This window comes from Strix aluco, chromosome 13, assembly GCF_031877795.1.
Source record: "Strix aluco isolate bStrAlu1 chromosome 13, bStrAlu1.hap1, whole genome shotgun sequence".
Lineage (NCBI taxonomy): Eukaryota > Metazoa > Chordata > Aves > Strigiformes > Strigidae > Strix > Strix aluco.
The window spans coordinates 5,175,521-5,201,807 of record NC_133943.1 but is presented as its reverse complement, the minus strand read 5'-3'; the positions used below and the strand labels follow the sequence as shown (position 1 = coordinate 5,201,807).

The window sequence follows — 26,287 nt, the reverse complement described above, 5'->3', positions numbered from 1 at the left end:
GTCGTTTTATTGCTAGGAGCTAGTGTGTTCCTGCATGTGGTTCAGGTTTTGTTCAGGGTTAAGCAACTATTTAAGAGTATCACCTGGAAACCTACACCAAGATTGGAGAATTACGAGTGGATGGGAGTGTGGAGTAGCATGGGCAAGTACCTACAACAGTGGGCACCTCCAGTGTATTGGAACTTCACTCCTGCACAAGTGCAGAATCCTGAAGAATTAGTAGAATATTTGGAAAAAGTATGTTGTCACCCAGGTAATTTCAGAGAGGCACAGCTCACTGCAACATGCTGGGGCTTAGCCCACGCTTACCGAGTGCTATTAAACACTGTTCAGCACCCTCAAGAGGAAGAGAAGGGCTCTGCACCTGGTAACCAAGTAACAGACAGTGCAACCACTCCAAAGTCCACAACGGAAACTGCAGCCACTACAACCCCGACCACAGGTGCTGCAGCTGAACCAGAGGATCAACCCATGACAGTGTCAGTTGCTCCCATACAGAAGAAGAAATACACAAGAAAATCCCCTCGCAGTGTACAGGGTGATGATGAACCAGGCCCATCACGAGAACAAGAGGAGGAGGCAGAGCCAGGGATAGTCACCCGATCCTTATCCCTGGGTGAGTTGCGAGACATGCGAAAAGATTTCAGTCGCCATCCAGGTGAGCAACTCGTTACCTGGCTGCTCCAGTGCTGGGATAGCGGGGCCAGCAGCGTGGAATTAGAGGGCAAGGAGGCAAGACAGCTAGGATCCCTGTCGAGGGAAGAGGGCATTGACAAAGCCATTGGAAAGAAGACACAAAATCTCAGTCTCTGGAGGCAACTCCTGTCAAGTGTGAGGGAGAGGTATCCCTTCAAGGAAGATTTTGTATGCCGTCCAAGTAAGTGGACCACTATGGAGAGAGATACTCAATACTTGAGGGAGCTAGCTGTGCAGGAAATGGTTTACTATGACCCAGATAATGCCCAGCTACCCACAGATCCAGATGAAGTCCAATGCACCCGTCCCATGTGGTGGAAGTTTGTACGGAGCACACCCTCATCATATGCCAATGCATTAGCACTAATGGACTGGAGAGATGAAGAGGGACCAACTGTGGATGAACTGGCTCGCCGACTACGACAATATGAAGAAAGTCTCTCTTCCTCCCTTGTCGCGGCTGTGGAGAAATTATCTCAAGATTTCCAGCAATTTAAAGAGGACATGTCCTACTCCCCACCTGCACGGACTAGAATCTCGGCTATTAGGAGCAGTTGTTTCTCTACTCGAGGAAACTGGTACACACCATGGGGGAAGCTGTGGCATCGCCTGTGTGACTATGGAGAAGACATGAAGTAATGGGATGAAAAACCTACTTACCTCCTATAGAAGCAGGTATGTGAGTTGGAAGGAGGAACAAGTACAAAACAGGGTTCTTTTAGGAGAAATGCCGCTCTGGTTTCCAGTAATCAAGTGCCCAAACAGAGCAGAAAGGTTGACTTTGCTCATGATCCTATGAGAAGAACTTCTGACTTATATTCACAAGAAGTAAGTGATCAAGATGAGACTGAAATCCATGCACACCACACCAACCCATCTGTCATCAGTGGCTATTATGACCAACATTAGAGGGGACCTGCCTCCAGCCAGGTGGAGGACAGGGACAATCGAGTTTATTGGATTCAATGGCCTGGCATGTCTGACCCCTAGCAGTATAAGGCTCTAGTGGACACTGGTGCTCAATGCACCATAATGCTGTTAAATTTTAAAGGAGCAGAACCCATTTGTATTTCAGGAATGACAGGGGGGTCTCAACAGTTGACTGTATTGGAGGTTGAGCCGAAGTGGAGAAGAGTGGGAAAAACACCCCATTGTGACTGGCGCAGGCGCCCCATGTATTCTTGGCATAGATTATCTCAGGAGAGGGTACTTCAAGGACCCCAAAGTGTATTGGTGGACTTTCAGTATAGCTGCCTTGGAAACAGAAGAAATTAAGCAGCTGTCTGTGTTACCTGGTCTCTCAGAGGATCCTTCTGTTGTGGGATTGCTGAGGGTTGAAGAACAACAGGTGCCAATTGCCACTACAACAGTGCACCGACGGCAATATTGCACCAACCAAGACTCTGTAATCCCTATCCATAAACTAATTCATCAGCTAGAGAGCCATCAGCAGATGTTTTGGAAGGATGGCCCATAGACTGAGGGAATGATATCTATGAAACCTGAAAAAAAAAAAGGGGTGGTGATTCCTTAGAATGTATTTGGAACCTGAGCACGACGTCAATGGTATGGAATAAGGTGTGAAGTCAAGACGTTGTTTTTTCTGTTCTGGAAGATGCTCGTGGGGTTTGCTGACTAGCAGCAGGGTTACAGTGCACCCTCCGGGAGGAGTTAAGCCAGTTCCACCCTCACAAGTTTTCCTTTAGCAAGTCCAGTTGCAAAATCTTCATAGATTAAGTTTGTTGGAGTTTGGCAAAATCAGGTTCCATGGTATTTATTATTATTTTGAGCAAGGTGGCTGTGAATAGCAGCATGCAAATCACTTAGATGATTCAAATAAACAGCTTGTTGAGAGTCAACAGTCAGGTAAGTCACAGCCACTCCTTGCTTAAAGGAGCAACGAGGGAAAACATGGTCACCATAACGCTTCAAATTATACAGGGCAGCTTTTGGGTCAAGTGTACAAGGAGAAAACACATTGATGTTGCCTCACTGACATGTTTCAGTGGTAAGGGTGTGTCAGCACCTTGTTTACACTAAATAGGTTATAGCTATCAGATGACAAATAGTGGGGGGAGCAGACAGGGGTGGGGACCAGGGGCAGACTAAGTAGGGTAAGAATCCATCTTGGCCAGGCTACAGCTGATGCCAGACACCCATAAGCTGGTTTTAACAGATCAAGGAAGAATCACAGCTGATGTTGGTTATTTAAAATTTTATTTGCCTCTAATTTATTCTCATAAAAACACTCTAGTCTATTTGGTTTTAGTATTCAGACAGTACAGACTTCTGATATTATCAGGAGTGATATTAGAGAAGCAGTACAAACCAATCTACTTTAGCATGTAACCAAGCACAGGTGGAACTAAAACCACCCACGCTTGTAAAAACTAATTAGCCTGCTTTCTTGGGCTTTATAGTTAAAATACAATACTCAGTAAATGGTTATAGTCACCAAACCATATAAATAAAATCTAACATAGTAAAATGGGAACAGCTGAATGTGCAAGAGTCAAAGTAAAAATATGTAGATAGGTATTTTGCTAACTAGAGCAATCACCAGTTATCTGCATCTATGTTGTAATTGTCTCTTATAGGTGTGAGTTTTCCTCTTCATTTTCAGTTAAAGTTCATCACTTTCATACAGTCCAGACTGCTCAGCCAAACGCTGAAACTCTCCTTCTGGTGAGAAAGCTTGTTTCACATCCAGTCCTCTTCCATTAAGTGCCAAATACTTGCTAAAAGTTGGTCGAACCCGTAACTGCTTTGGGGCTGGAATGGGCTTGTTTGCATGTGCTGGAAGAGAGAAAAAAGCCTCTTTCAGTGTCTTCCCAGAGTGTGGGAAGACCAATGGTAGAGCAACCCAATTGCTTTTTACCTGCAACATAAATTAGCAAACCACCCTTAGGAAGAATTTAACAGACAAACCCATATCTCAGACACTGGAGATTTATATTCACCCTCCTTCTTGGTATTAATCAAATTGTAATCTTTAAACAGTGCAGATAGCAGATGTAGACAAGGCACAAAGGACACATCACAGTGTCTTGTTACTAAACAAAAGAGTTTTTCCCAGGATAGTTACTTTTTGTCTAGTTCAGTATGTTTGGAAAGAAATCCTCCCAGCAGTCGAAGCTGCATGAGGTTACTCTTGAGGGCCTGCTCTGAGGACAAGTGCCCGTGGCAGCTTCAGCTGTGGCTGTGGCACTGTGATGTGGTACTTACTTGCAACCTCCAGCCTGGCATGGCATGTGGCCACACCTGCTCCGTTGACAGCAGATACGGTATACCAACCAGCATCTTTCTTGTTTGCATTATGAATCAGGAGGCAAATCCTTCCAGTATTGTCATGTAATAAGCTAAAAAAGGAAGGTGTTTATGTGTAAGTGCTTGGAGGGGGAAGGAGAGAAGACATTGAAATCAGAGTCAGTTTACATACTGAGAAAGCCCTAGAATGATTCTTGCAGGGCACTGCAAACTAGACATAATCACTGCATTTGTGTTATTCACATCATGTGTGATTCACATCATGATACCCTTCGGGTGGCATCAAGGCCCTTCTGTAGCCCCATAGCCTCTGAGCATGATGAAGGCATTGCAGGTTTCAGTCCTAAAGCCATGCTTCTCGCTGGGCCTTGTAACTGCTGCTAGAATTCAGAGGGGCATCTGGTCACAGTTTTCTCTCTGTGCCCTCAAAACAAGACTCTGAGCATCGTGCCTGTCCAGTACGTGGTCCTGTTCACCACATCATAACTGAGGGGCAGATCTAACTTTCCAGCTTGCTGCTTTTAGAAACCAGCCAACTCAACTTTGACTTAACAAATACTGGTTATTGTTTTCTAACACACCAACGGCCAGCTCATTAGTAGGATACCTTATTCGGTCTGTATTATATTGTACCATTTCGTTGTTTCTTTTCCAGTAAATCCGAGGTGTTGGGATAGCAGAGATCTGACATTCAAGTCTGGCTGTATCTCCTTCAAAAACCTTTTTGCTTTGTGGCTTGAAGATGAAAGTTGGAGGCATGTGGTGTTCTTTTGCTAAATTGAAGAGGAAAAATAAGGAGGAGTTACTGTAGGTATTGAATGCTAATATCAGGCTTGTTTTTTAAGATTTCAGAATGCTAAATTCAGGAGGGCACATATTTCTTACTGCAACTGCTTAGCCTATAGGCAATTCCCATGAGCATAAGGGTATAGTAGACGCAATCCACTTTAGGAGGTGAGTCAATCAACATATATTATCAATCCTGGGAGATTAATAACTCCCAAATTCTGGACATCCCGCTACATCTAAATATCCTGCTAGAAGTGCTTTGAAGAAATGTGGCATCCCAGATGTAGGTCTTAAAATAGTTTGGAAAAGGTAAGGTGTTTGTTATCGTTTGAACCTGAGTATCTGGAGGTCTACCTCTGCTTCTTAATTGTTTTATGTCCCAAACACAGAGGAAGGCATTAGATTACTGAGATTTTCCATGTGTGACCAGGCAATTATCAGTGCTCTCGGTCTTACCAATTACTTCCACTTTTACTGCGAAAGACGATTCTCCTGCACGGTTGACAGCCACACATTCATATGTCCCTGCATCAGATGATTTGACTGCTTCAAAAATAAATGAGTGGAATCCCTTTTCTGACACTATCATTTTATGGAACTGATCTTGATGAACCATCCTTCCATTCTGATACCACATCACATCTGGAGTCGGCAGCCCACTAACCTGTGAAGGAGAGGAAAGCAGTGAAGAGTTAAACAGCTTTAAGACAATAAAAGCCCTTCAATGCTATAGGGAGTTTGATGCTGATAGATGATCAAATCATGATCCTGATGCAAAATTTTATAGTTGTGCCTAGTTTTGAATATTAATGTGTTGCTGCACAGAGAGGAAGGCTTGTGAAATGCCATGGAAAGATGAGCTTTAGCTACAAGACAGTAGATGCTGCTCCTGCAACTCCCTGTTTTTCCCATCTTGTAAGGTAGTTTTGATTAGGCCAAAGATACTCATTGTGGGTTCACAGAGGGGGGGAACTCACCCTTTTAATCCCACAGCTAGCACTGTCAGCAGTGCTGACATCCACACTGTTTTGATTATGTAAATAAACTGTCCTGCAGACATGCTCCAGGTTGTCCATGAGATTCAGAAGTTAAGCAAGTTGCAGCAAGATGTCTAAAGGTCATGCCTAAGTCTGGCAAGAGTTTACTTAAGGAAAGAGATTGGAAATGATTAGGAAAAACCAAGCCAAACCACAATCAGCAGTGAAGTTGCATGTGTGGAAAACCTAGGTTCTTTCTTACCCTAGGGCTGGTACAGTTGCCATGCAGTTTCAGGCCATTCTGGTGTTTTGTTTGTTTGCAATTAAGGCATTTTCTTGCCAGATATTCTGCTGCAGCAAGGGCACAGTTACCTCAGAGAAGACTCATTAAAGTCAGGCTAGTCCTGAAGAGGCCTTGCTGGACGTGCGTCCATGTGTCCACTGAAGTCAGTGGAATCCCAGTATGAAGTACGAGGTTCCCTCTCAAAATGCCTTTTTTCAGCAGGGCCTTAATATTCCTTTTTCCCAGTGAGGTCTAGAAAGTCTTCTGTGGTGGTCCATATTTACCACTATTTAGCTTTAACCACATTCTTATGGAGCTAATTCCATTTACATTTTCCAAGGGAAAATGCTGAAACATTTAGCTATCTCCTATTTTTTGGTTTACATTGCCTGGAGAAACCCTGCACCATCTGCCATTAGTGCTCTGGCTTATTAAAGTGCAAAGGCACTGCAGCTCAGAGACCTCTCTTCATACCACACCCCCCACAGAGCTAATGGAACTGAAAGTGAAAGGCTGGTATTACTTTGAAGTCAAGCCTGCAGAATCGTCCCTCCTCAATGATTATGTCTTCAGGCACTTGTGTAAAACGTGGCTGAAAAAACTTTTCCTGGATTGAGTCGTGTCCACGTTCATCTCCTCTTGAGGATGGTCTGCTCCTAAAAAGTGGATAGAAACAATTAATTGTGGAAAAGTTACCATAGCACAAATGACATCGAAGCACTGATTGCAGCTGGAGTCCCTCCGCATGTTTAGGAATCCAACGCTACAGTTCTGGTTTGTTTTTCAGCTGTAAGACATGGGTTTTGATCAACCACTTCTCTTGCTCAAATTGTTCAACACAGAAGCGTAACATACGAAATCTTCATCTTTGGACTGATATCCAAAAGAATTTCAAGAGCAATGTATGCTTTTTTTATCATGCTATGTTTCATCATTTACATTGTAGGACCTTGCTTTGACTGGAGATTAATCTAGAATACAAACCATATTTGCCCTGCGTACATGGAGTCTTTAAACCTCTAGTGTTATGCTTAGAATTGACTGGGTTAAGGTCATAGTTGTCATCAACCATCTGCAAATGGTAGTGGTTTACTTGAAAGGAAATGAATGAATTTAGTAATTACTACTTTCAAAAAAGTGGTAAGTAGTGAAGTAAAACTAACATTGTCTGGAAACGTTTGAAATAAGGTCTCGAAGAGTAGCGCAGCACAAGTTTATGCGTTACCTTATGTGTGTTGTAGGAACCTGCAGCCTGATGTTTTCTGCATTCTGGTGCTTGGAAAGAGAAAGAGGAGAGGTGAGTTAAATTAGAGAGACAGTTTTATCTACGAACTGAATGAGAAGCCATTTTAAGTTTGTATACTGATTGCTGCTTAAAAGCAAACTGAATACTTCAGAAGTCATTGGGACAAGAGAAGATAAAGGAACTTGCATCAGGAGCTAATATTCTCTGTTTTCACCCGAGGCTTTGCCATGACAGTGACAAGGACTATTAATAGAATGGCACAACTTCTCATCACTCTACACAGGTGATAGGTGCAGCAGTTCTGTTTGGCACGCAAGGCTTTTGGCCAGCCAGTAACCTTTGTTAGAGGGGTGTAGTGCTACTGGCAGTATCTAAAATGAGAGCTAAGTACAGAGTGTCCTTCCCTATAGCAGGAATAGAAGTGGAATCGCTGGCAAGAACACTGTATTGTGCCCACTTAAATATGGTACCAATAGCAATGGACACATGCTGAGCTGGAAAATATTTTTCTTTCTAGATCACAGCACCAAGTAAGCTCACTGACAACTCCATAATCACATGAGTAAATCTGCTAAAGTACCCAGGATTGATTCCTGCTAGGAACTTGGATGTTTGGAAAATGCAAGCAGAGTTGATTACCAGGGACTCATTTTAGCAATGGGGTCAGATAGAAGAAACACTGCATGGAAATTTCTGGGGTGTTTGCATTGAGCCTTTAGGATGCTTGGTTCCGTGCTCTGTAGCCCAGTCCTATGGAACATTTAAGCCTGGGTTTAGACTTCAAGTATAGAAGCAGTCTTCAGTTCAGGCAAAGCATTACATGAATGAGGGTTTTGCTGGACCAAGCCCAATGTTGAGTCCAAAGTGTAAATGAGCAGATACAAGCAATTTGCAAGTGCTGTACAATTACTATTTGTCTTGTGAGATGATGCTGTAGTGATGAAGTTACTGGTAGTTCTAATGCTCTATTATAAGGACTGACTGTGTAGTTAAGTTCCTGAGGAATCAGGAGGCTGAATGAATCAGTGACTACGATATTTAAAAATAAGACTGAATAGTGGGAGTAAGATCTCCCAAACATAAGCCAATTTCTCCTTCCAATACTCCTTTTTATGCAGCATTTCACACAAGTGAAAAGTTGTCAGTCATCCTGTTTTGACTGAATGTTTCCTTGTTCTCTGCAAAAGATGAGGCTTCCCTTGCTCTCTGACATCCATAACATTCCCTTCTTGCCTCTTGTTGTCAGGTGATTGTTGGGGAGAAATAGCTCCAATTGCATATTCCTCCCTTGCTGGGATCTTAAGTGTCGCTTGCATTGAAGAGTTTTGCTAACTGCGCTCGGGAAGGCGTGTGCCAGCCTCTCTGCGTGCGTGCAGCAGGAGGGATGTTTTCTTTGGCTGCACAGGTACCCAGTGCCACATCACAGACATTTCCACTACCTTTGATCACAGAAGTGTCAAAGAGAGCTTTTAACTGGCCTGAATAACCAACGAATGATGCCAGTCTCCAACTAAAATGCTTTTGAAAATGCCAGTAATAATAGATTCTTGTCTATCAGCATGTGGGCTGCTAAAATAACTGCTTTGCCTTCTCTTAATGGTTGCAGGCCCTTGGAAGGGCTAAAACCCAACTGATCCCACACCAAGGCACTGCCCTCTTGCAGTCAATGTCACTTATTCCAGTGACAGGTGTAAATCTTGCTGTCCTGGCCAAGTCTGAAGTGGGGCTCTTAGAGAGCGGGTACCTGTCTCCCTCGCTGTGCTGCTCCCTGCCCGTCACAGGCAGGGTGTAACGTGCTGTGCAGCAGCTGTTGTAATTCCTCCCTGGAGAGGTCATTCCTACAGATAAGGCCCAGCAAGGGGATGGTGCTTAAATTCCCCACCTCTGCCACCACCCCCCCCCCCCCCCAAAAAAAAAACCCCAAATCCCTACTATACAGAGCTGTGCCAGTGAGAGCTGCCCCATCCCCTCCCCTCCCCTGCATGGGTACCATATAATCCCCATCTCTGCCCTATTCAGGTACAAGCAGGTCACAGCACAATCACTAGGAAATCATTGTTCTAGAGACAGGTCCCCGTTTACCTGTGCGTTCTGCATGTTGTCTTCACTTTGTGTTTCCAACACAGATGCAGCATTTACTGGTCCGAGCAGCCTGCGAGCCATTCTTTCTTCATAAGTTAATCGCTTAAAGCAGAGTGGAGAGGAATTCTAGTCAGAAGTCCATTTACTATTTCAGAGCAGCTTGTAAGAGCACATGAATATGCCACAAATTCAGGGTGTTGTCAATGAAAGCAGTGGCTGAATAGAAACACCACGTCTGTTCCAGAGGGTTTGCAGTCTGTGATGCCTACTGAAGTCAGCCTCAATATATACAGTGCTGAAATGCATAAAGATTAAACTGCCTGTTCATCAAAGCCTCTCTAATGCCATCTGTGGCCTTCCACTCCTCCTCTTTCTCTGCTGGGATTATTTATGGGTAACTGATGGCATTATCTCAGAAGCCAGAGTAAGTCCCAGGGCACCTTTCTGTTAGCACTGGGAAAACTTCCCAAGTCATTCAGCTGTGGATTTACTTCAGGAGCTAGAGGCATGATGGATGCTAGCGTCCCCTACTCCTAAAAAAGCAAGGGCCACGCCAGAAGCAGACACAGACAGAGAGGAGCACCAGTACCCCTGAAAGCACAATGGAAGTTTATGTCAGTGCAACAGCTGCCTTACGAAATGCTGTGTGCTGTCTCGGGAGGAGGCGAGAAGGCGTTTCAGTCACGTAACAGTAAGTTCCTACAATACGGATGCAGCACATGGAAATAACTATGAGCAGAATTAAATTCAAGTTCTGTTGTTCGGGTTGCTTTAGAAGAGTATGTTAGTCCCCTGAGCACCAGAACACCTGACACTTCTTTTCCCACAAAGTTTACCTTAGGTTTGGATTTTGTCATGTGAGGACAAGCTCTGACTGAATTTCACTGTGTACAGAACGTGCGTGGCTACTCCTGGATAAAGGTTTGGGGAGGCTTGTGGGACTTTTCTTTAGAAAAAGAGCAAGAGAGACCTTTTGCAAAACCTGTGAGAGCTTCATATCCCTGAGGTCGTTACAGCTGTATCAAGTGTGGCTGAGATTGACCAGTTGGTTTAGACATTGTTAGAGGACAAGGGGAGGAGGACACAGAGTGGTGATTGCATAAGCCTTATTTTTAGCCTGGTTTCCTATGGGAAGAAAAGCTGGCATGCAATGGCAAGCTTTCTTACAGCAAATAGGGCATTCCTGTTAGGGACACATTAAGTTAGATTTGACCTAATATATTTTTTCTTTCAATATTTAAAATTATATATATATATATGACACAAACCTGTTCCCACTGATGGTAATGGCAAAACTCCTTTCTACTTCAGGGGAAAGAAGATGAAAACTATAAACAGTGGGCTCTTTTTTTTTTTTTTTTTTTACTAGTCTGTGTCCAGCCAGCAGGAAGATTCCCACATCAGAGACCTGCTTGCTGTAGCTTGCTGTAATGTACTTCCCTACTGGTAGGCAATTTTTTCTCCTAGATTTTGATTTCTTGGTAAAGGAGATTGCATTTTGTCCTTTTGCAGAATAAATAAGTAGGTGCTGAGACTAAAGAGACCTTCTTATAGGAGACAAACTTTATGATAAAGGCTCATGTAATTTCTTTGATTTGTTGTTGTTCATATAAAAAGAAATCAAAGAGTGTGGTGATCACCATGTGTGGTGATGGTGTCTAGAATGAGCTTTCAATTTTTGGTACTTCTCCAAGTTTCTAATGATTTGGGGTGGTTTATAAACCCCAGCGTTGAAAGCCAGGGTGAAATCGTGTCTGGAGAACTGAGGGATTCTCCTTGGGTTTCTAGTTGTCTGTGGATGTGATGTTCAGCAGGATCCCCAGCAGAGAGTTCAGGTTTGTGCCACGACTCTAAACATGTCCCTTTCTCCTTACCCTAGCCTTATTAATTTGATTGCATAAATTCAAAGAGAGTTTGAATGGTGTGTGTACTGGCCAAGAAGGTGGGGTAAGAGGGAAAGGCAACAGCAGCTCAAAGCCGTCTTGCTGCATCAGATGGCTTTCAGAAGTCAATGCCTCCCTTACTGAAGTCAAAGGAGATGCAGACATGTGGTTGCCACAGCAGATGCCTGCAGACAGATTTACAACTCTTGCCACACATCCAGGCCAGCTTTCATCAGGCACTAGCCATGTGCTGCTCCTCTACTGGGAAGGGCCTTCTCAGGGCTGAGCTGGCCCACCAGCACAGCTATTTGTGTTCTAATAGCAAAAATAAGAGGGTGTTGGCAAATGGCAGAGACTGGATGTAAATCTTTCAGAACCACAACTTTTACACCTGCCCTGAGCCATGATTAAAAATGGAGTCACTGCTGGAAGAGATTTTTTTTTTACATTTCTAATGGAAAAATTCAGCCACATCGCACTGAAGGAATATTCTGTTCATAAATGGCTTGAAGAACTCTTGCTGGGATCTGTTGAGGCTCTGAGTAAAGGTGTTTGGGCAGTGTTGCTCCTGCATTTCTTTCTGCTTTCAGCTCAGTTTGGGGGCGCCAGCAGCTGGGGCACTAGAACTAGTCTCTGCATCCCTGCTTGCACTACTGGGAGTCAGAGCAAACTGGTTCTTTAATCAGCAGGTTTCCCTTACCTGGTTCCCATTCTGGAGAAGGTTGTCTTTGCATCGGAGTTTCTTTTCCAAGTCCTGAATGAGGGCCTCTTTTGTTCCTCGAATTTCTTGGTCTGATGTCTTCTGCATAGAGTTGATGCTAGCTTGTTTGTTATACATTGGTTGTGAGTAACTACTCATGCAGGAAGAGAAAACAAAGTTATTCCTGTAGACCTGCTTGACTGTTTGCTACAGCTTCATAGAATACACACAAAAATGGGAACCTGTTACCTAGAAACTGTGATTCAAATGAACCCATAAAGCATTTGGGAGATAGATAGTCTAGGTGGCATAACTGAGTATCAGAAACTTTAGGGGAAGCATCATGGTCTAGCCAAGTCATTGAGTGTCCTCCCACGATGCTTGCAGCCGGTTGCTGTGGGTGGCTGTTCAGCATCCCTGCATCCTGCAGCAGCCCCTGCCCTGACCCAGAGGTGTGCAGTAAGGCTAGCAGTGTTTTGAGGGAGCCACTAACTCCACTGAGCAACGCGAGTCTGTCCAGGAGCATGTTCTCCCTCAAAACCTGCATTCCTCTACAATTTCAATTGTTAAAAAGGCCCTGGGTGCTGCAAATCTACAGCAAGGTCACAAGCTAGTTGATTAGGTATGAACAAATAGCTTATTAGTTGCCCTCTTCTTCCTGGTCCCAGACAGTTACTTCATACAGCATTTCTGTCCAGAAGTTCAATAGCCAGGCTTACCCCAAGCTAGGCTGGGTCTTTAGGAGCCCTTGCTGCAACCCCCCGCATAGCCTGATCCTGTAACCCGCAGTCAAGAGACACAATCAAGTCTTGGAGTTAGATAGTAGAACTGATTCTGAAAAGTGCTAGGAACAGAGGAGCATCCCTCAAAATGGGTTGCGAAGGTCTACTAGAGGTCACAGCACTCTGTGCTGACAGGATCTAACCCAGTTCATTACATGCAGTGGGACCTCGAATGCTGCAGTTGTATTTAACAATTATTTTTATTCAAAATCCTCTTCCTCCTGTCACTTGGGAATTTGTTCTGCTGATTAGAATAGGGTAGAAGGGTTATAATTCTGTTACATATTCTCATGGCTGCTTGGACTTAAATTGCCCAAGTTATAACTTAAAAACTGTAATAATTTGCCCAACAGATTAATACGTCTCATGTCCCTGTTTGCCCTTTTGTAGGAAGATCAGAAAAATAATTCCTCAACTCACAGGAAGTTGCATTTAAGAGTAGCATACATGAAAAGCATAGTGAGGCACCAAAGCCCTTTGCTATGAAAATAACCCCATACTACATACAAAAAACCCAGTGGTTACTCCAGATGCATACCTGACCCACACGTGCTCCTGCAGTACTTTTAAGAAACATTCCTGAGTGCCCCAGCTAGCCCACTCCGTCTTACCTTTCGTCTTCCCACAATGCTGCCATTCAAAAAAACTCCAGGAACATTCAGATTTCCTGAATACGAACTGACACTTAAACCTGAATTTATACCCAAGCCCCCCTGCCCCTATCACCTTTCTGATCTCTTCGGTTGGGTGTTTGTTGCCTATTCTACACTGACTTTCCCCAGGACCTCCAGTTAATATTGGCAGGAATACAAGTTGGTGAGAAGGCAGACCCGTCTCCTTTTGAGATCACGCTGACCTTGGGAGATATTTGGATTGCAGCCCAAAAGTAAAATGATATAATACATATTCAGGAAAGAATTTAGTCTTTGGTCTGAAGGGGTAAAATTTTCAGGTGGCTGCCTTTCTGTTAGCATGTACGATTAATGAAAGCTGTATTGTAGGTGAGCGTAGAGTCCCATCATGATGTTGAACCTGAAAATACTGCTGAGATTTACTAGGAATCCTGAAGTTGTTTATATGTGGGAAATACTACTGCCTTCCCCCCTGCCTCCCTGTTCATAAGCCATGTTTGTTGAGAGAAATTCATTTGAGACGGGTGTCCGTCTTCTGAATACCCTTAAATGAGAGATTTCCATCAAATCAAACTAAACTGTTCAAACTGACACCAGAAAACCTGCACAGCAGCCCGTGATGTGACTGCTGTGCACTTAATTCCTGGTGGATACCCGTCTCTCCCACACAGACACCAAGGGCAAGCGCTCAGCCTCCTGACCCGATTCATGCAGAGTCCTGCCTCGAACATCGGAAGCCAATGGGAGTGGTACCATTGGCTTCAGCCAAGCTGGTGTTTCTCCGGACGGTTGGATTTGGGATGGTCAGTGCATGGGAGAGGCCAGGCCAGAGGAAAGCAAGGGGAGGTTAGAAGCCTGTATATACTTACTGAGGTTCCATAGGAGAAGGAGTTTGGCTGTTATAGTCGGGCTGCGAGGGTAGCACTGAGCACAGGAATGCTGCGGGGGGTTGGTTAGGCATGGATATAAGCCGTTGGCCAGATGATGAGCTAGCAGGAGATTGCGCAGATGCAGGTGTGACGGGATATGTGGATTCCTTAGGGGCACTACAGGAAGGCGAGGAGAGCGTGATTGAAGAGCTCAGCGATGACGAGGAGGAGAATTTCTGCCCGCTTGGGTTACGAGGCTGTATTAGGATGGAGGACTGTTTGATTTGTCTGCTTGACTCTGTAGAGGCTGCAGGTCCTGGAGGCTGCTGTTGCCCTTGACACACATTCTTAGACTGGATAAAGTGTTTTGGACGTTCGTAGTTAAACATGGTTGGTTGGCACATAGAGGAAACGGATGGGAAATTAGGGACACTCATAGGAGAGGTTTCACGGCTGTCCTGGGTTTTTGTTGGTGATAACTGGCTTTGGATAGGTGGCTGGTAAAAACTAGGTGGTAGGCCACGAAAGCTTTCTTGGCTGGGCTCCTGGATAGAATGGAACCCTTGCCTTGCAGAATAGAGGCTTTCTTGGTGTGGATTTTCCCTTAAGGAAGACAATACAGATAAAATAAATCGTACATCACCATTTGAATCACAAAAATACTGTGTCGTGAGCAGTCATTAACAATCCAAAAAGTGTGAAGTTCAGGCAGCTGACAGTTAAAGCTTGAGCTTAAAATAAGGAGATTTAGGATTGATTAGAACTATTGCAGAACCGTACAAACATTTCAGATGACAATAACACATCACGCACTGTACTACAACTCAGGTGCAGTGCTACCATAGCTATTTTACCTGCAAGAGCCCAGTAAATTCTAAAAGAAATAGCAATTGTTTTACTGAGACGACCCACCACCTGCATAAGTCTACAGATAATCGTGGTTACTACTGCTAAACAAGGTAATTTGACACATATCATCTTAACTAAAGATCTCTGGATCCTGCAGTTTTGTGCCTGTCAAAACACTAGATGTACTATTACTCCAAGAATTGTCTATTGGTGCTGAGAAATTCCTTACACTACAGGGAAGGATGAAACAGGTTCCACTTTCTTTTAAGCCTAGAACTAAACCTTTGAATTCAAGTATCCTGATTTCTTCTCTGATAGTTTTTGAATTCTGAGCTTTTTATATCCAGTTGAGATTTGGAATTGGAATGCAAAGGACTGTGCTGCTCCCTTTGAAGTGATTTCCTGAGATTTGTTGTTAAGGCTAATAATTGCCAGAATGACGTAGCTGCAGGATAAAGTAGGGCAAGCTGAGCCACTCAGAGGTCCTGCATTTATTTTGCAGTTCCTTGATATCAAAACCCGGGCTTTCCACCAACTCAAAACCCAGGAAACTTTCATTAGAGTGAACTGAGCAAGTTTGTTAAAACCGACAAACAACTTCAGCTCCAGGATAAATAAATAACCCCCCAAAATAAACTTAAAGCTACTAATAAAAAAATGAGCATATAAATCCACACAGTTACATGTGCTGGAAAAAATTGTAATCTTGCCCCACTGAGATCAGCTGTTTCGCTGCTATATATACACAGTATATTGTATTCCTCTCATCGGAGAGCCCGAAGAAGGGCTCCACGAGGTCATAAATTCCCATGGGGGGAGATCCACTGAAGACATCAGTCTTGCTTTAAAGACTCAAAGCTTTCATTTCCTAAAGGTAATTATCAGTATTAGTTGTAAATTAGCTGTATGTAAACAGAGGTTTTCTAGTAAAAATTCCCTAACTCTCCCCTTGTCATGCTCTTGGAATTTGAAGCTGGCTCAAGTTTTTGGAGCTCGTCCACACTATGTTCTCATTCACTGGTGCAGAAAACTTGTTGAATCTTGCTTTTGTATCATTTTTTGATCACTGCCTGTGTACAGATTCATTCATGTTACCTACTACAGAAACCAGCATTTACTTCGTTTTCTAGAATATTGCACTCAAACAAGGTACAACGCACAGAGTCACTTGTCACAGCAATGGCTATGTTATATTTTCCTCAAATCATTCCACCTTGATTTGGGTGGGGAAAAAATACCTAAAGAGACTTTTGACTTTACAAGACAAAACCAGTAATAATAGAGACACTTTGCTTTCTAAAAAAATTATTCCTTTTTTTTTTTTTTTCCCCCCTTGCTGCCTCCCAAGTTACCTTTGACACCTCCTCACCTTAAAGGTACGTTTTCACCTCAGCATTACCCAGCGCGTTGCGATTTCTCATGCCAGCTCCCTAACCAGCTTCGAAGTCAAAAGTGATGTGGAACAAACCCCAAGCACAGCACCTTACCTACAGCCTAGGAGTTGTCACCTGGGCTCTAACCGGTATTTTGGGAAGGGACCGTCATTCACTGACCCGGACTGTCATAGTAGCCTCTGCGTAGCGTTATAAGACCAGAGGCTTTAATGTGCTGCCAGCAGATGACACCGCGGGCCCTGCCTGTCCCTGCCCACACCACTGTCAGAATAAGAGTCTCCACCAGCGGGGACACTTCATTTAAGGGCCAAAGCCTGGGTTTTGGCAGGTGCCCACGGTCAGCAAATCACCCGGGTGGGCAGCGGTAAAGCCTGCCTGTCCGCCTTGCTGCCTGCCTGGTGCTTCCCCTTCCCCCCGGTGCGTCCCTGCCTTCACCAGGAGAAGGGCTGAGGAACCCGGCAGCTATTGAACAGAAAAGCAAAATGGTTTTGCCCATAACAGCCCTCAGGGAGTGGCGTGGAGGGACTGCTGCAATATGCTTAAGCATTCCTAAACCCCACATCATTATCCCAATGAAATTCCTCTTTAAATTCATTTTCTAAGTGACTGTAGCTTATTGCCTCTGTAGTAACAACACTCTATTTCCACTGTTAAGGCTGTGTGCTTGAAGGAACAGATACTTGAAAGCCAGATATTGTTTAAATGTTAAATGTTGTTTAAACGTGTATTATTTATAGATATTTATTTGGATTATAAGATGCAACTATGGTGTTTTCACCAGAACAGCAACACATCCTGCTAGCAGATTAGGTGATTTGTATCCCTTTAATCAAAGGCTTCAATGCTTAATTACATTTTAAATTAACATTATAGTGTTCTAAGTATCTTAATTATACCTTGGCAAATAATGCATGCTATTGTTTAAAAAAAACCCCATACCTCATAATTACTGCAGCTCAGCTGTGTGTGGTCTTTCAGTTGCCTTTTCCCTCCTTTCACTGTACTGGTGTCTTTCAGCACACTGATCTTCAAGAGTTAATCCACATTTAGTGTTTGTATTTAAAGATCAGCCCATGGTTTGTGAACTAAATTCTACATAGCAGGTGTTAATTGAGTGCTAATTTATTTAAATTCCTCATGATGAAAGTGTTTAAGGGAGGAAGTGTGTCTCTAGTTGTTAGAGAGATTATTTGCTTTTTAAGTAAAATAAAAATCTGTAGTTTTCACAGAGAGAGTTGAGTACTTAAAAAACGGTAACTGTAGCATGATCATTTGCCCTGTAGGAAGCTGTGAGCATGTTAAAGGTCAGACTCTTCGCTCAGGCAGGCTCCCTGGCTTCCCATTGACTTCAATGAGGGTGCAGTATGCTTGTTTCAGAACTAAAGTTGGCTGCAAGGCATCAATTTAAGGACAGCTTTATGCACTTAAAAGACTGGACATAACTAAGACGACTTGTGTGAAAGAGAAGGAACAGAAAAATGTGAGATCCAGAAGGTAGGAAAAAAAATGAAAGAACTAGAAGGTGGAATGATAAAGGCAGAGGAATAAATCTCATAAGCCTATGCTAGGGTAACTTAATAGTGCTCTGGCCAGCGCTGCGAGGTGTTAGAAACCAGCTTTTCTGTCCTGCTTCGGTTTACTTGCTATGAACGGTGATTCGTTGTGTCTGATTGGGTTCTCCTAGTTTCTTGAGTCATATAGCAAAAAATGCCTAGAAAAAAAGTTAAGAATCTTTTGCTTATTTATTAAGGAATCTTAAAAGCTACCTAAAAGACCTGGCAGTATACTTAGTGCCTGAAGCTTCTTTTTTTGCTTGGATTAAATTCCTTTATTAAAGTTAATAACCAGTATAGATTTTGTTCTGCTTCTTTAAGGCTGTGAGGACACTGTAAGCTGCAGATATAAAGGGCTCAGAAAGGAGTAGCTGGTAGTGACAGTCTTCTAGAATTGCATTTTTTAGCTTTTGCAGAGTGGCTGTTGCTAAGCAATAATTTGGAGAAGTATGAGTACAAGGACTTCATTCATTTTATAGTTATTCCAAGTAATAGCTTTGTTCTGTCATCACTGTCTTTGTTGGTGTTTCTTTTTGTCTCTGGTAATACAGTTGCAACCACATACACTATATGAGAGAGTTATAGGGCTAAATCTGCCTAACAAGACAGTTATTCACTAGAGGTTATTGCTTAGTTTGAGGTAACAGCAACATTTACAATGTTGAGGTCCATTCATAATGATGTTTCAAAGCACATAGCAATAAGACTGTAAGCTTTAAAGATATTTAAATTCTTAGAGATGGGTATATCCAGAAATCTTAATAGTTTCTCTCTCTGTATCTTGAGACGTGTAAATGCCTTCCAAAGTCTGCTTCAGCATTGCTGTCAATCGAAACCACTCTGCAGCTCTATACACTAGTTATTGTTTTATATAACCCAAATTTTTAAAAGCTATTACATAGCTGATGTTGGTGGTATATTATATCCCTTCATGCAGGACGTCAGGTACTGCATTTCAATCTAACCAGAACTTTAAAAATAGAAATGCAACCCCAGCTCACTGGTACTGCTGCAAGCAATAAACTTTACAAGTAGTCATCCTAAGCAGCAAGTATCATCTAAAAGAGCTTCCCCGCAGGTTCCTTGTTAGAAATGCCAAATACAGGCTTCGTGCTGCCATTGAGAAATCTGGAGAGGGGTTGGAAAGCTAGTCCTATTCTAAAAGGACAGCTAGAAAATGTCTCCTACTGCCCCCATTCCTTCCAAGAGATAATTACGCCAGACATTTTATAAAAGGTTTTCATGTTTGCTTGGCAGACAACAATCTGCCCTTGTTTAAAGCAGTCATCAGGTAAAGATAACAAGCAATGCAATGTCGGCCTGCATTAGATGCTGCCAAGCAAGCAGCCTTATCTCCAGGTGTTTGGGCCTGGGGTAGTTGAGCATGAGTTGACTTGAATACAGTGCTGTGTTCACATGCTTGGCTTGTGGTGTTTGAAGGCAACAATAGCACATGCACAGCTTCATGGCAGGCTGCAAGCAAGCTCTTGGCAGCTTTGCAGGGCTGCAGCTCCTAAAGTCTGTACAAGTTAGCTTCGGCCAGGGTTTTGATTCTGCAGTGGGGTTTGCTTAGGGTACTGGGTGATTTCCCTGGAGCAAGCCTGGATTTCATGGAAAGGCTTGAAGCTAAACTGGGAACCTCCTCTTGGTGATCTGCAGGTTATTGAAGCAAACCCATTTTTACTCAGTGATTTAGCAAAAAAATCCCTGTGCACAGAGAAAGCTATATTGAAGTATGATCTCCCCCGTAGTGAATTTGGAGGAGGGTGTTCAGAATTGTTAAAATAACGGGTTTAGTTAAAGTGACTGAGTACATCCAAAAATAATCTATAACACAGAGAATGCTTTCTGTCAGGGCCAGCCATTTACACACGGTGTAACAGTATCGCTGCAATGCAAGGCTGGCATTCAGCTGAGAGAGGAGCCACACGTCTGCCTCGCGGCGCTCGCCTTCACAAACAGGACTGAGGAAACTCCTCTGTAGTGCTGGGTTTGGACCTCTTAACTGTCACCATCTGAGGTCTTTGTTATGCCTGTAAACACCTGAGAAACCACAAAAATCTGGGATGGAATTGCTAAGATATGTGTTCTAACTTGTTTCTCTGGAACAATTAAACAGGATAAGTAATAATGCAATAGGTACATAGCTACTTGAGAGCTGCATTTGGGACAGAAATTGAATTGAGTCTTGTTATAAGATGGAACACTTTATTCTTGGGGGAAAATCTCCATCTTCTGAGCAGGGAGTGTCCCTACCTTGGCGTGGGACGGTTTTCATTCTATCCAGTGGGTCACTGGTTCAGTACTTTTCCTCCACGGAGTGCTTTACAGGTACTGTCTGCACCACACTTACAGAATCTCAAGTTTTATTGCTGTCTTTCAGAGTGAGAAACAGAAACACGAGGTGATGCCACTTGGCCAAGGCTACAGAGGAAGTTGGTGGTGGCAGAATTGTACCTTGATGTTTCCCAGATACTGTGGGCTTTGCCTCATGCTCTGCTGTGGGGCCAAAGCTCTTCTAGAGGCTAATTATTTGGGGTGATGCTTTAAAGTTACAGACAGGCACTTCTGAAAATGCCATTAGGCGCTTACCTGAGCCTTTAGATAGTTACATGCTCTGTCAAATCGAGTCTGTGCTGTTCTGTAGCTGGGCTGGTGTTACACATTCCCATTGTCATGTAGGCAAACAGCTGAGGTTACTGTGTGTGCATGTTTCCCTGTCAGGGTATGGGGCACAGCAGCTTTGCAGTTGTATTGCTGGGATCATTAGAAAGTTCAGCCCCTCAGTATTGTATAAAACTAACCCAGGGATGTAATTTTCTTACCGCAGAGGTGAAGCCTGAGGTGAATTCTCATAAGTTCCATGAAAATCTTCAGCGTCGCTCTTGGAGTTCATCTGGCTGAAGTTTGTGGCTTCTGCTCGACAGCCCAACCCCGGGATATCTGTGCTGTAGGACAGCAGGCCAGCCGCCTCTCGGTCCTTGGCTCCCGTCTGGCTGTTCCTAGGGAAGGTGGGTTTCTTCATGGTGACTTGCACAGCCGGCCTGCGGGCAGCACCCGCAAAGCCTTCCAGCTCTTTTGCTCCTGAAAGTAGAATTGTCCACAAGTCAGGTAGAAAGCAGTGGTGGCTCATTGGTACAGCATGATGCAGTAACAAGGGAAGGGAAACTGGTATGTCTGTGCAGGTGGATGAGTTCAACCTGCCTGGGGTCTGCGTAGACCAAAACCTGCCCAGCCGCATTAGCCAAAGCTGACTTCTCACCAGCGCTGGTGAGCTTTGGTTTACAAGCAAGGTGCTGTTCTGTTTGGAGATGGCTTTCAGCACAAGCCAGACAAGTCCTGTGTTTCAATAACAAGGTATGAATACAGCCAGTGCATTGGGCTAAGCTGGAATTTCTGAAAGGATGAAGCTCAGGGATGAGACTCCTCTGTGAGGGGGACCATCATCTCCACCTTGTCATCCTTCACCCAGGAGGAAGAGCGGGCACAAGCAGAAGTGCAGAACCACTTGCATCCAGCTTTTAGAGGTACCCAAGCAGACTGCATTTTTGGGACACTTCTCTTGAGCCTACAAAAGTATTTGGGTCTGGCTTCTGCTTGGCAAATATCTGTCAGTCTGCCTGATGTTGAGCAGCAGCAAATTCTTTTGTGCTCAGTTGCTTAGCTCAGAAATCCTTGTACTTACCTGGGGAAACAGAGAGACGTGCACTGGATGCCGCAGATCCAAATTCATTTTCAGCAACACATTTAAATACTCCAGAGTCTTCTGGAAAAGCTTCAGTAATAACCAGGGTACAGACTTCCTCTGAAATAACAAGTTCAGGCATGCTGTTGTACCATAAAAGCCAAATGTTAGCTTGTAGGAACTGGTCCTTGCAGAAGGACTGTTACTTAGTGATGGGGCTTGGCAGCAATAAAGTGCAAAAAAGTGATGTAAAGGGCATAGGAAGTCAAGGGATTCAGAAAGAGCAAAGTTGAAGGAAGAATCTTTCTTCCTGTGACTTTAATGAAACAAGGCACAAATTTTTTGCTAAATTGTGTCTTCTCTTGCACAAGTTTAAACCCCAGAAAAGCTTGTAGGTCAGAATGGTTAACATGTTTTCCCTTAATATATAGGGTAATCTTCACTGGCTGAATGTAAAAGAGATGATACCTTTTTCATTGTGTTGTGAAAAAAATTGGGGCCTTTCAGGTGCTTGTGTCAAAACTAAGAACTTGAAAGCTCTTAGCCTGACACTGAACGCTATCTTCTGGCTACCCTTTGGACATTATTGTTTTATCTTGGATGAGGTGGGAAATACTAAGTGTGGGGTAATTGACTGATGAGATGTCTAACAAAAAATGCGCAGTGTACTTACCAGGAAGTGCTGATGAACAAGCCTCTGCTCAAAATAAGAGAGAAAAGGAATAAATGGTTATAATGCCAGAATGGAAGAAAGAACTTCAGCCCTCGCTCCCTTTCCCACCTCAGCTGTCACCCCGGTTACAAAGGGACCACCTCCTTTTCTGTCCATCAAGGGAAATGCCATCCGGATAGGGGAAGCTCAGGTTTGGCTGGGAAATCTGATGGTACAAACATCTCTCCACTGAGGTGATATAGAAAATGCTCCACTGACTTTGGAGTTATTTACTGGGAATTTGGCCCACTGGAGCTATGACCTCATGCCTGCGAGTATCATAAATTGTTTAAAATGCGCTTATACTTTATTTTTTCCCCCCTGAGTTCATCAGTGGTTATAATATACAGTGACGATCCCTCCATAGCTCAGTAGTACTTTCATTAATAACTAACAGCGTGGCAATCTCCTTCCATTGTGCCTGGTCTGCCCGCGCGTTGCCAGGGGAAGCGCAGGCTCTGTACAGCAGTCTGTGACTTCAGGTCATCTGATACTTGTAAACTTAACTCTGCTTCTGTGAACATGTACCATCTCCTCATTTTTATAGCAGTTCTTGTTCCTGTCTTATCGCTGTCCCAGTGAAATCATCAACAGACATAGTAATACCTACTTTTTCGTAGGATTCGGAAATCGGCAGAGTCTATTATCTGATCATATTCTCTGTACCAGTGAACCTGTAAGGTGGGTGTAGCGCGAATGCGACATTCAAACACCACTAATTGACCCTTTGTAGCTCTTATGTTTTGTAGACCCTGGAGGAGGAAAAATTGGTGTTAAATGGCTGGCTATTGAAGCAATTATTACAGAATAATATGCCCCTCAGTGAAGAAGATGATCTCATGCCCATATTTTTATTTTACTTACAATAGTGGATTTAATGCATTTGCAGTGGGTTGGGAGCGGAGGTTTTTTCACCTGTAGACCAGTGCTGCTTAAAAGGCTTTAGCTTATGCATTTAAATAAAGATATAAATGCAGGAAAAACATCTATTCCAGTGGATACAACATGATAAGGGAGGTTACTATGAGAGGTTTCTACCTCAGTCTTTGTAGGAAATAAATGAGATGAATTCATGAAAGTGGTTCTGTCTGTCTGGATCGTTTACCAATTAAGATGTTAGTTTGATAGCATCACTAATGAAGCATGCTGGCTTTTTTTGAATTGTAAATGAACCAGTGTTCCAGCCTCCAAATACCTTCTGATGGAGCAAGAAGACTCAAAATCTAATGCTAGTAGTTGCAGAACAAGCTACATCATTCAGCCAACCTGTGCTCTTTACCTTTGTAAATACAGGTGTGCTTCCATAGGCAGACCCGGTCAGGCTTGCTGAGGGACTCTGCATCTATAAAGCAAAGAAAAGTGATTTTTATAGCCTGAATTTCTCATATGCAGAAATCCATCTGTGTTGCTGGTACTTTACTTTGAAACAGAAGATGTCAGAGTGTTTTATCTGTTGTTCATGTGCCAGCCTAATAAATACCCTGTGGAGAGTCTCCATTCAAGAGGTCCAAGAGGAAATGCCTCGCTGGACTGTAAACATCAAGTTAGTGTAAAGAGGAGCTGATAACCAGTAAATATGGCTGGTCTTAGAGCTATAAGCCAAGTAGTTGCTCACATCTTGTAGTCTCTATGTACAAATCAGTGTTGCTTGCCAGTTGTCCCCTTCTACAGAGATCCCTACCTGGTTTAGTTGATCCCAGGTTTAGGTCTTCTTGGCTTGTGTGGTATATGTGGTAGCTACAATGAGGCAGAATGTAGAGAAATGAACAGAAACTTTGATACTCTGTTCTGACATTCTCCTTTAAAGCTCAGCTGATGCAGAGGTTAGAATAAGGTCTCTAATTAAACAAGAAAGGCAGTTTTAAGATGATCAAATATTTGCAGTGCAAGATATGTCCTTGTTCCATGGTGGAGCATTGATGTGCACTCATATCCATCTCATTTAGCTTTTGAACCATGTGTCTTGCCTATAAATGTGCAACCGAAGTACTTGGGTTTGTTTTGCCATGGCACTGGTCTTTTTTGTAATCTGTCTTTTCTCTGAAATAACCCCAGTTATCAGCTTTTTCCCTCCCAGCCTGCCTTAAGATATGAGTCTGTCTCTACATAGTCTGACTTCGTCAGCTCTTGACCAAATATGTGCTCTAAACCAACTATCTGTTCTGAAGTGAATCTTTGAAGTAGGCTGACAAATGTCTAAGCTGTATGGCAGCCCCTTGAGCATTTCCAGCCCTGTCACCTGTTCCATCAATTCTTTTAGCAATTCTGGTTAGGAAACGTTCCAAGCCAGAAAGCCCTTTTCCAGAGCTTAGGGTCCAGATCTTGATATCCGTGATGACCCTTGCCTCTTAGTCACTTGCTGAAGATGTGCTTGAGCTGATCCTTGCAAAATATTTCTAGAATACTGTAAATAATAATTTAAAAAATCCTTTTTGAGGGTCAGTAGATAACAGCTGAGTTAAAGTGGTGTAACTGGTGAACTGAACGGCTGCTAGAGATTTCATTGGCTGAGGAACCCATGGTCAACAAAACACAGGTGGCTTTCTGCTTTTTCCTGGTGTGGGGGGAAAAAATAAACAGGGCAGGATGGAGACAGAGACTTTAGAAGGCTCACTATACTTGACCCAATGATGTTTGCACTTACTGTGACATTCCTCTGGCCCTGCCAGGATGCTGAGACTTGCAAGGAGGCTTAGCCTTTGGATTTACCGTCTGAACCTGGAGAGACAATCATAAATCTGTGTTTAGAACTATCTCCTTTTCCTTACAACACAGTGATGACTCTGTTTTGTGAACTGAGCATATGCTGGTTGGAGAGCAAGTGGTATGTGCTAGAGAAAATAGAAGCATCCTTTGTATTTGAGGGTAGGCTCAGGTCACCTCCAGAGCATGGAGACATTTAACTAAGGTTATTGATACAGACCTTTGTAAAAGACTCAAGTCACCTGTGAAACCTGGCTCCATGGTGGAGTTAGGGGTTTTCTGCATTTGGACAGAAGAGTCTAAAGAAAATCCTTGTTACTTTAGCTAAAGTGGAAACAGTACCTCATAAACCAGCTGCCAGATGCTTCTTGCATAAGGACTGTAGGATACTGGATTGACACAAAAAAGTAGTTACTGGCAGCTTATTAGCTCACAGTGGTAATAAAGTCTAATCTTTGTTTCCCTTTTACTATGACAAGAGAGATTTTTCTTGGTGGATTACTGCAGGCTAACGATCCTGCTTTCCTGGGCCTGGCTGCATCAGAAAAAATGCTGGTCCTAATAAATAACTTGCAGCAGCAGCAGTGCTGTTGTCGTACGCTCTGCTTCTGGAGTGAACGTTAAAAATGTTCACTGGACTGCGAGACAGCAGCATGTGTCAGACGTGGAGACAGTGTTCCTACGTCTGTCTGCCTTGAGCTACAGCTGCAGGGAAGGAATTGAACCTGGTTTGTCAGCAAGGAGAAGGCATGGAATTAATTGAATTGACTTCTGCTGGCTGTAGGAGCAATATATGTCTCCTGCTGATCTGTTTGGTGTGATGCAACACTCCTGAGTCACTGACTCGCTAAAGGGTGCCCTGGGATTTGCGTTCCCCATCCATTAAGCCAGCCATTCACCCTCTCCCACTCTTAGCACCTGCGGCGTCAAATTCAGAGCCTTATTCTACATTGTCTGGTAGCTGATGTTGTCACATACTGCCAAATCCTATGTTTGTGTCTGTCTGTGGTCATGCAAACAGAATTTTAAGGTATTGACAGATGGTTACAAAACTGTTGTTTGTTGTTTAGAGATCAGTTGCTAAGGCCACTGTAACTGTCTCCTTGTGAGCTCCTCGCTGGTTGAACCACTGCCTTTGTGGCAGTTTTGCTTTGTGTTTGCAGCCTGATACAAACCAGAAGTGAG

At 43.5% G+C, this 26,287-nt stretch overlaps 1 protein-coding gene and 1 long non-coding RNA gene across 5 annotated transcripts; both read right to left on the bottom strand.

Annotated features, from left to right (window-relative positions):
* Positions 1-2,896: 2,896 nt before the first annotated feature.
* On the bottom strand, positions 2,897-16,645 carry MYOT (myotilin). Of its 4 annotated transcripts, none has more exons than XM_074838785.1 (10): positions 16,543-16,640; positions 14,207-14,809; positions 11,924-12,074; positions 9,341-9,442; positions 7,238-7,287; positions 6,536-6,668; positions 5,209-5,416; positions 4,571-4,736; positions 3,922-4,055; positions 2,897-3,492 (listed from the first exon to the last, which is right to left on the bottom strand). In XM_074838785.1, exons 2-10 carry the CDS (start codon positions 14,641-14,643, stop codon positions 3,320-3,322), a joined length of 1,554 nt encoding a protein of 517 aa, XP_074694886.1. In that variant the 5' UTR covers positions 14,644-14,809; positions 16,543-16,640; the 3' UTR covers positions 2,897-3,319. The 4 variants fall into 4 exon arrangements, with proteins under 4 accessions (XP_074694886.1, XP_074694887.1, XP_074694888.1 ...); XM_074838786.1 differs by having other exon boundaries at positions 16,425-16,561; XM_074838787.1 differs by lacking the exon at positions 14,207-14,809 and having other exon boundaries at positions 16,543-16,645.
* A 5,093-nt stretch (positions 16,646-21,738) lies between these two features.
* On the bottom strand, positions 21,739-23,113 carry LOC141929404 (uncharacterized). Its single transcript, XR_012625016.1, has 3 exons — positions 23,010-23,113; positions 22,361-22,384; positions 21,739-21,807 (listed from the first exon to the last, which is right to left on the bottom strand). It is a non-coding gene; the product is annotated as an uncharacterized LOC141929404 (long non-coding RNA).
* Between the last annotated feature and the right edge of the window lie 3,174 nt (positions 23,114-26,287).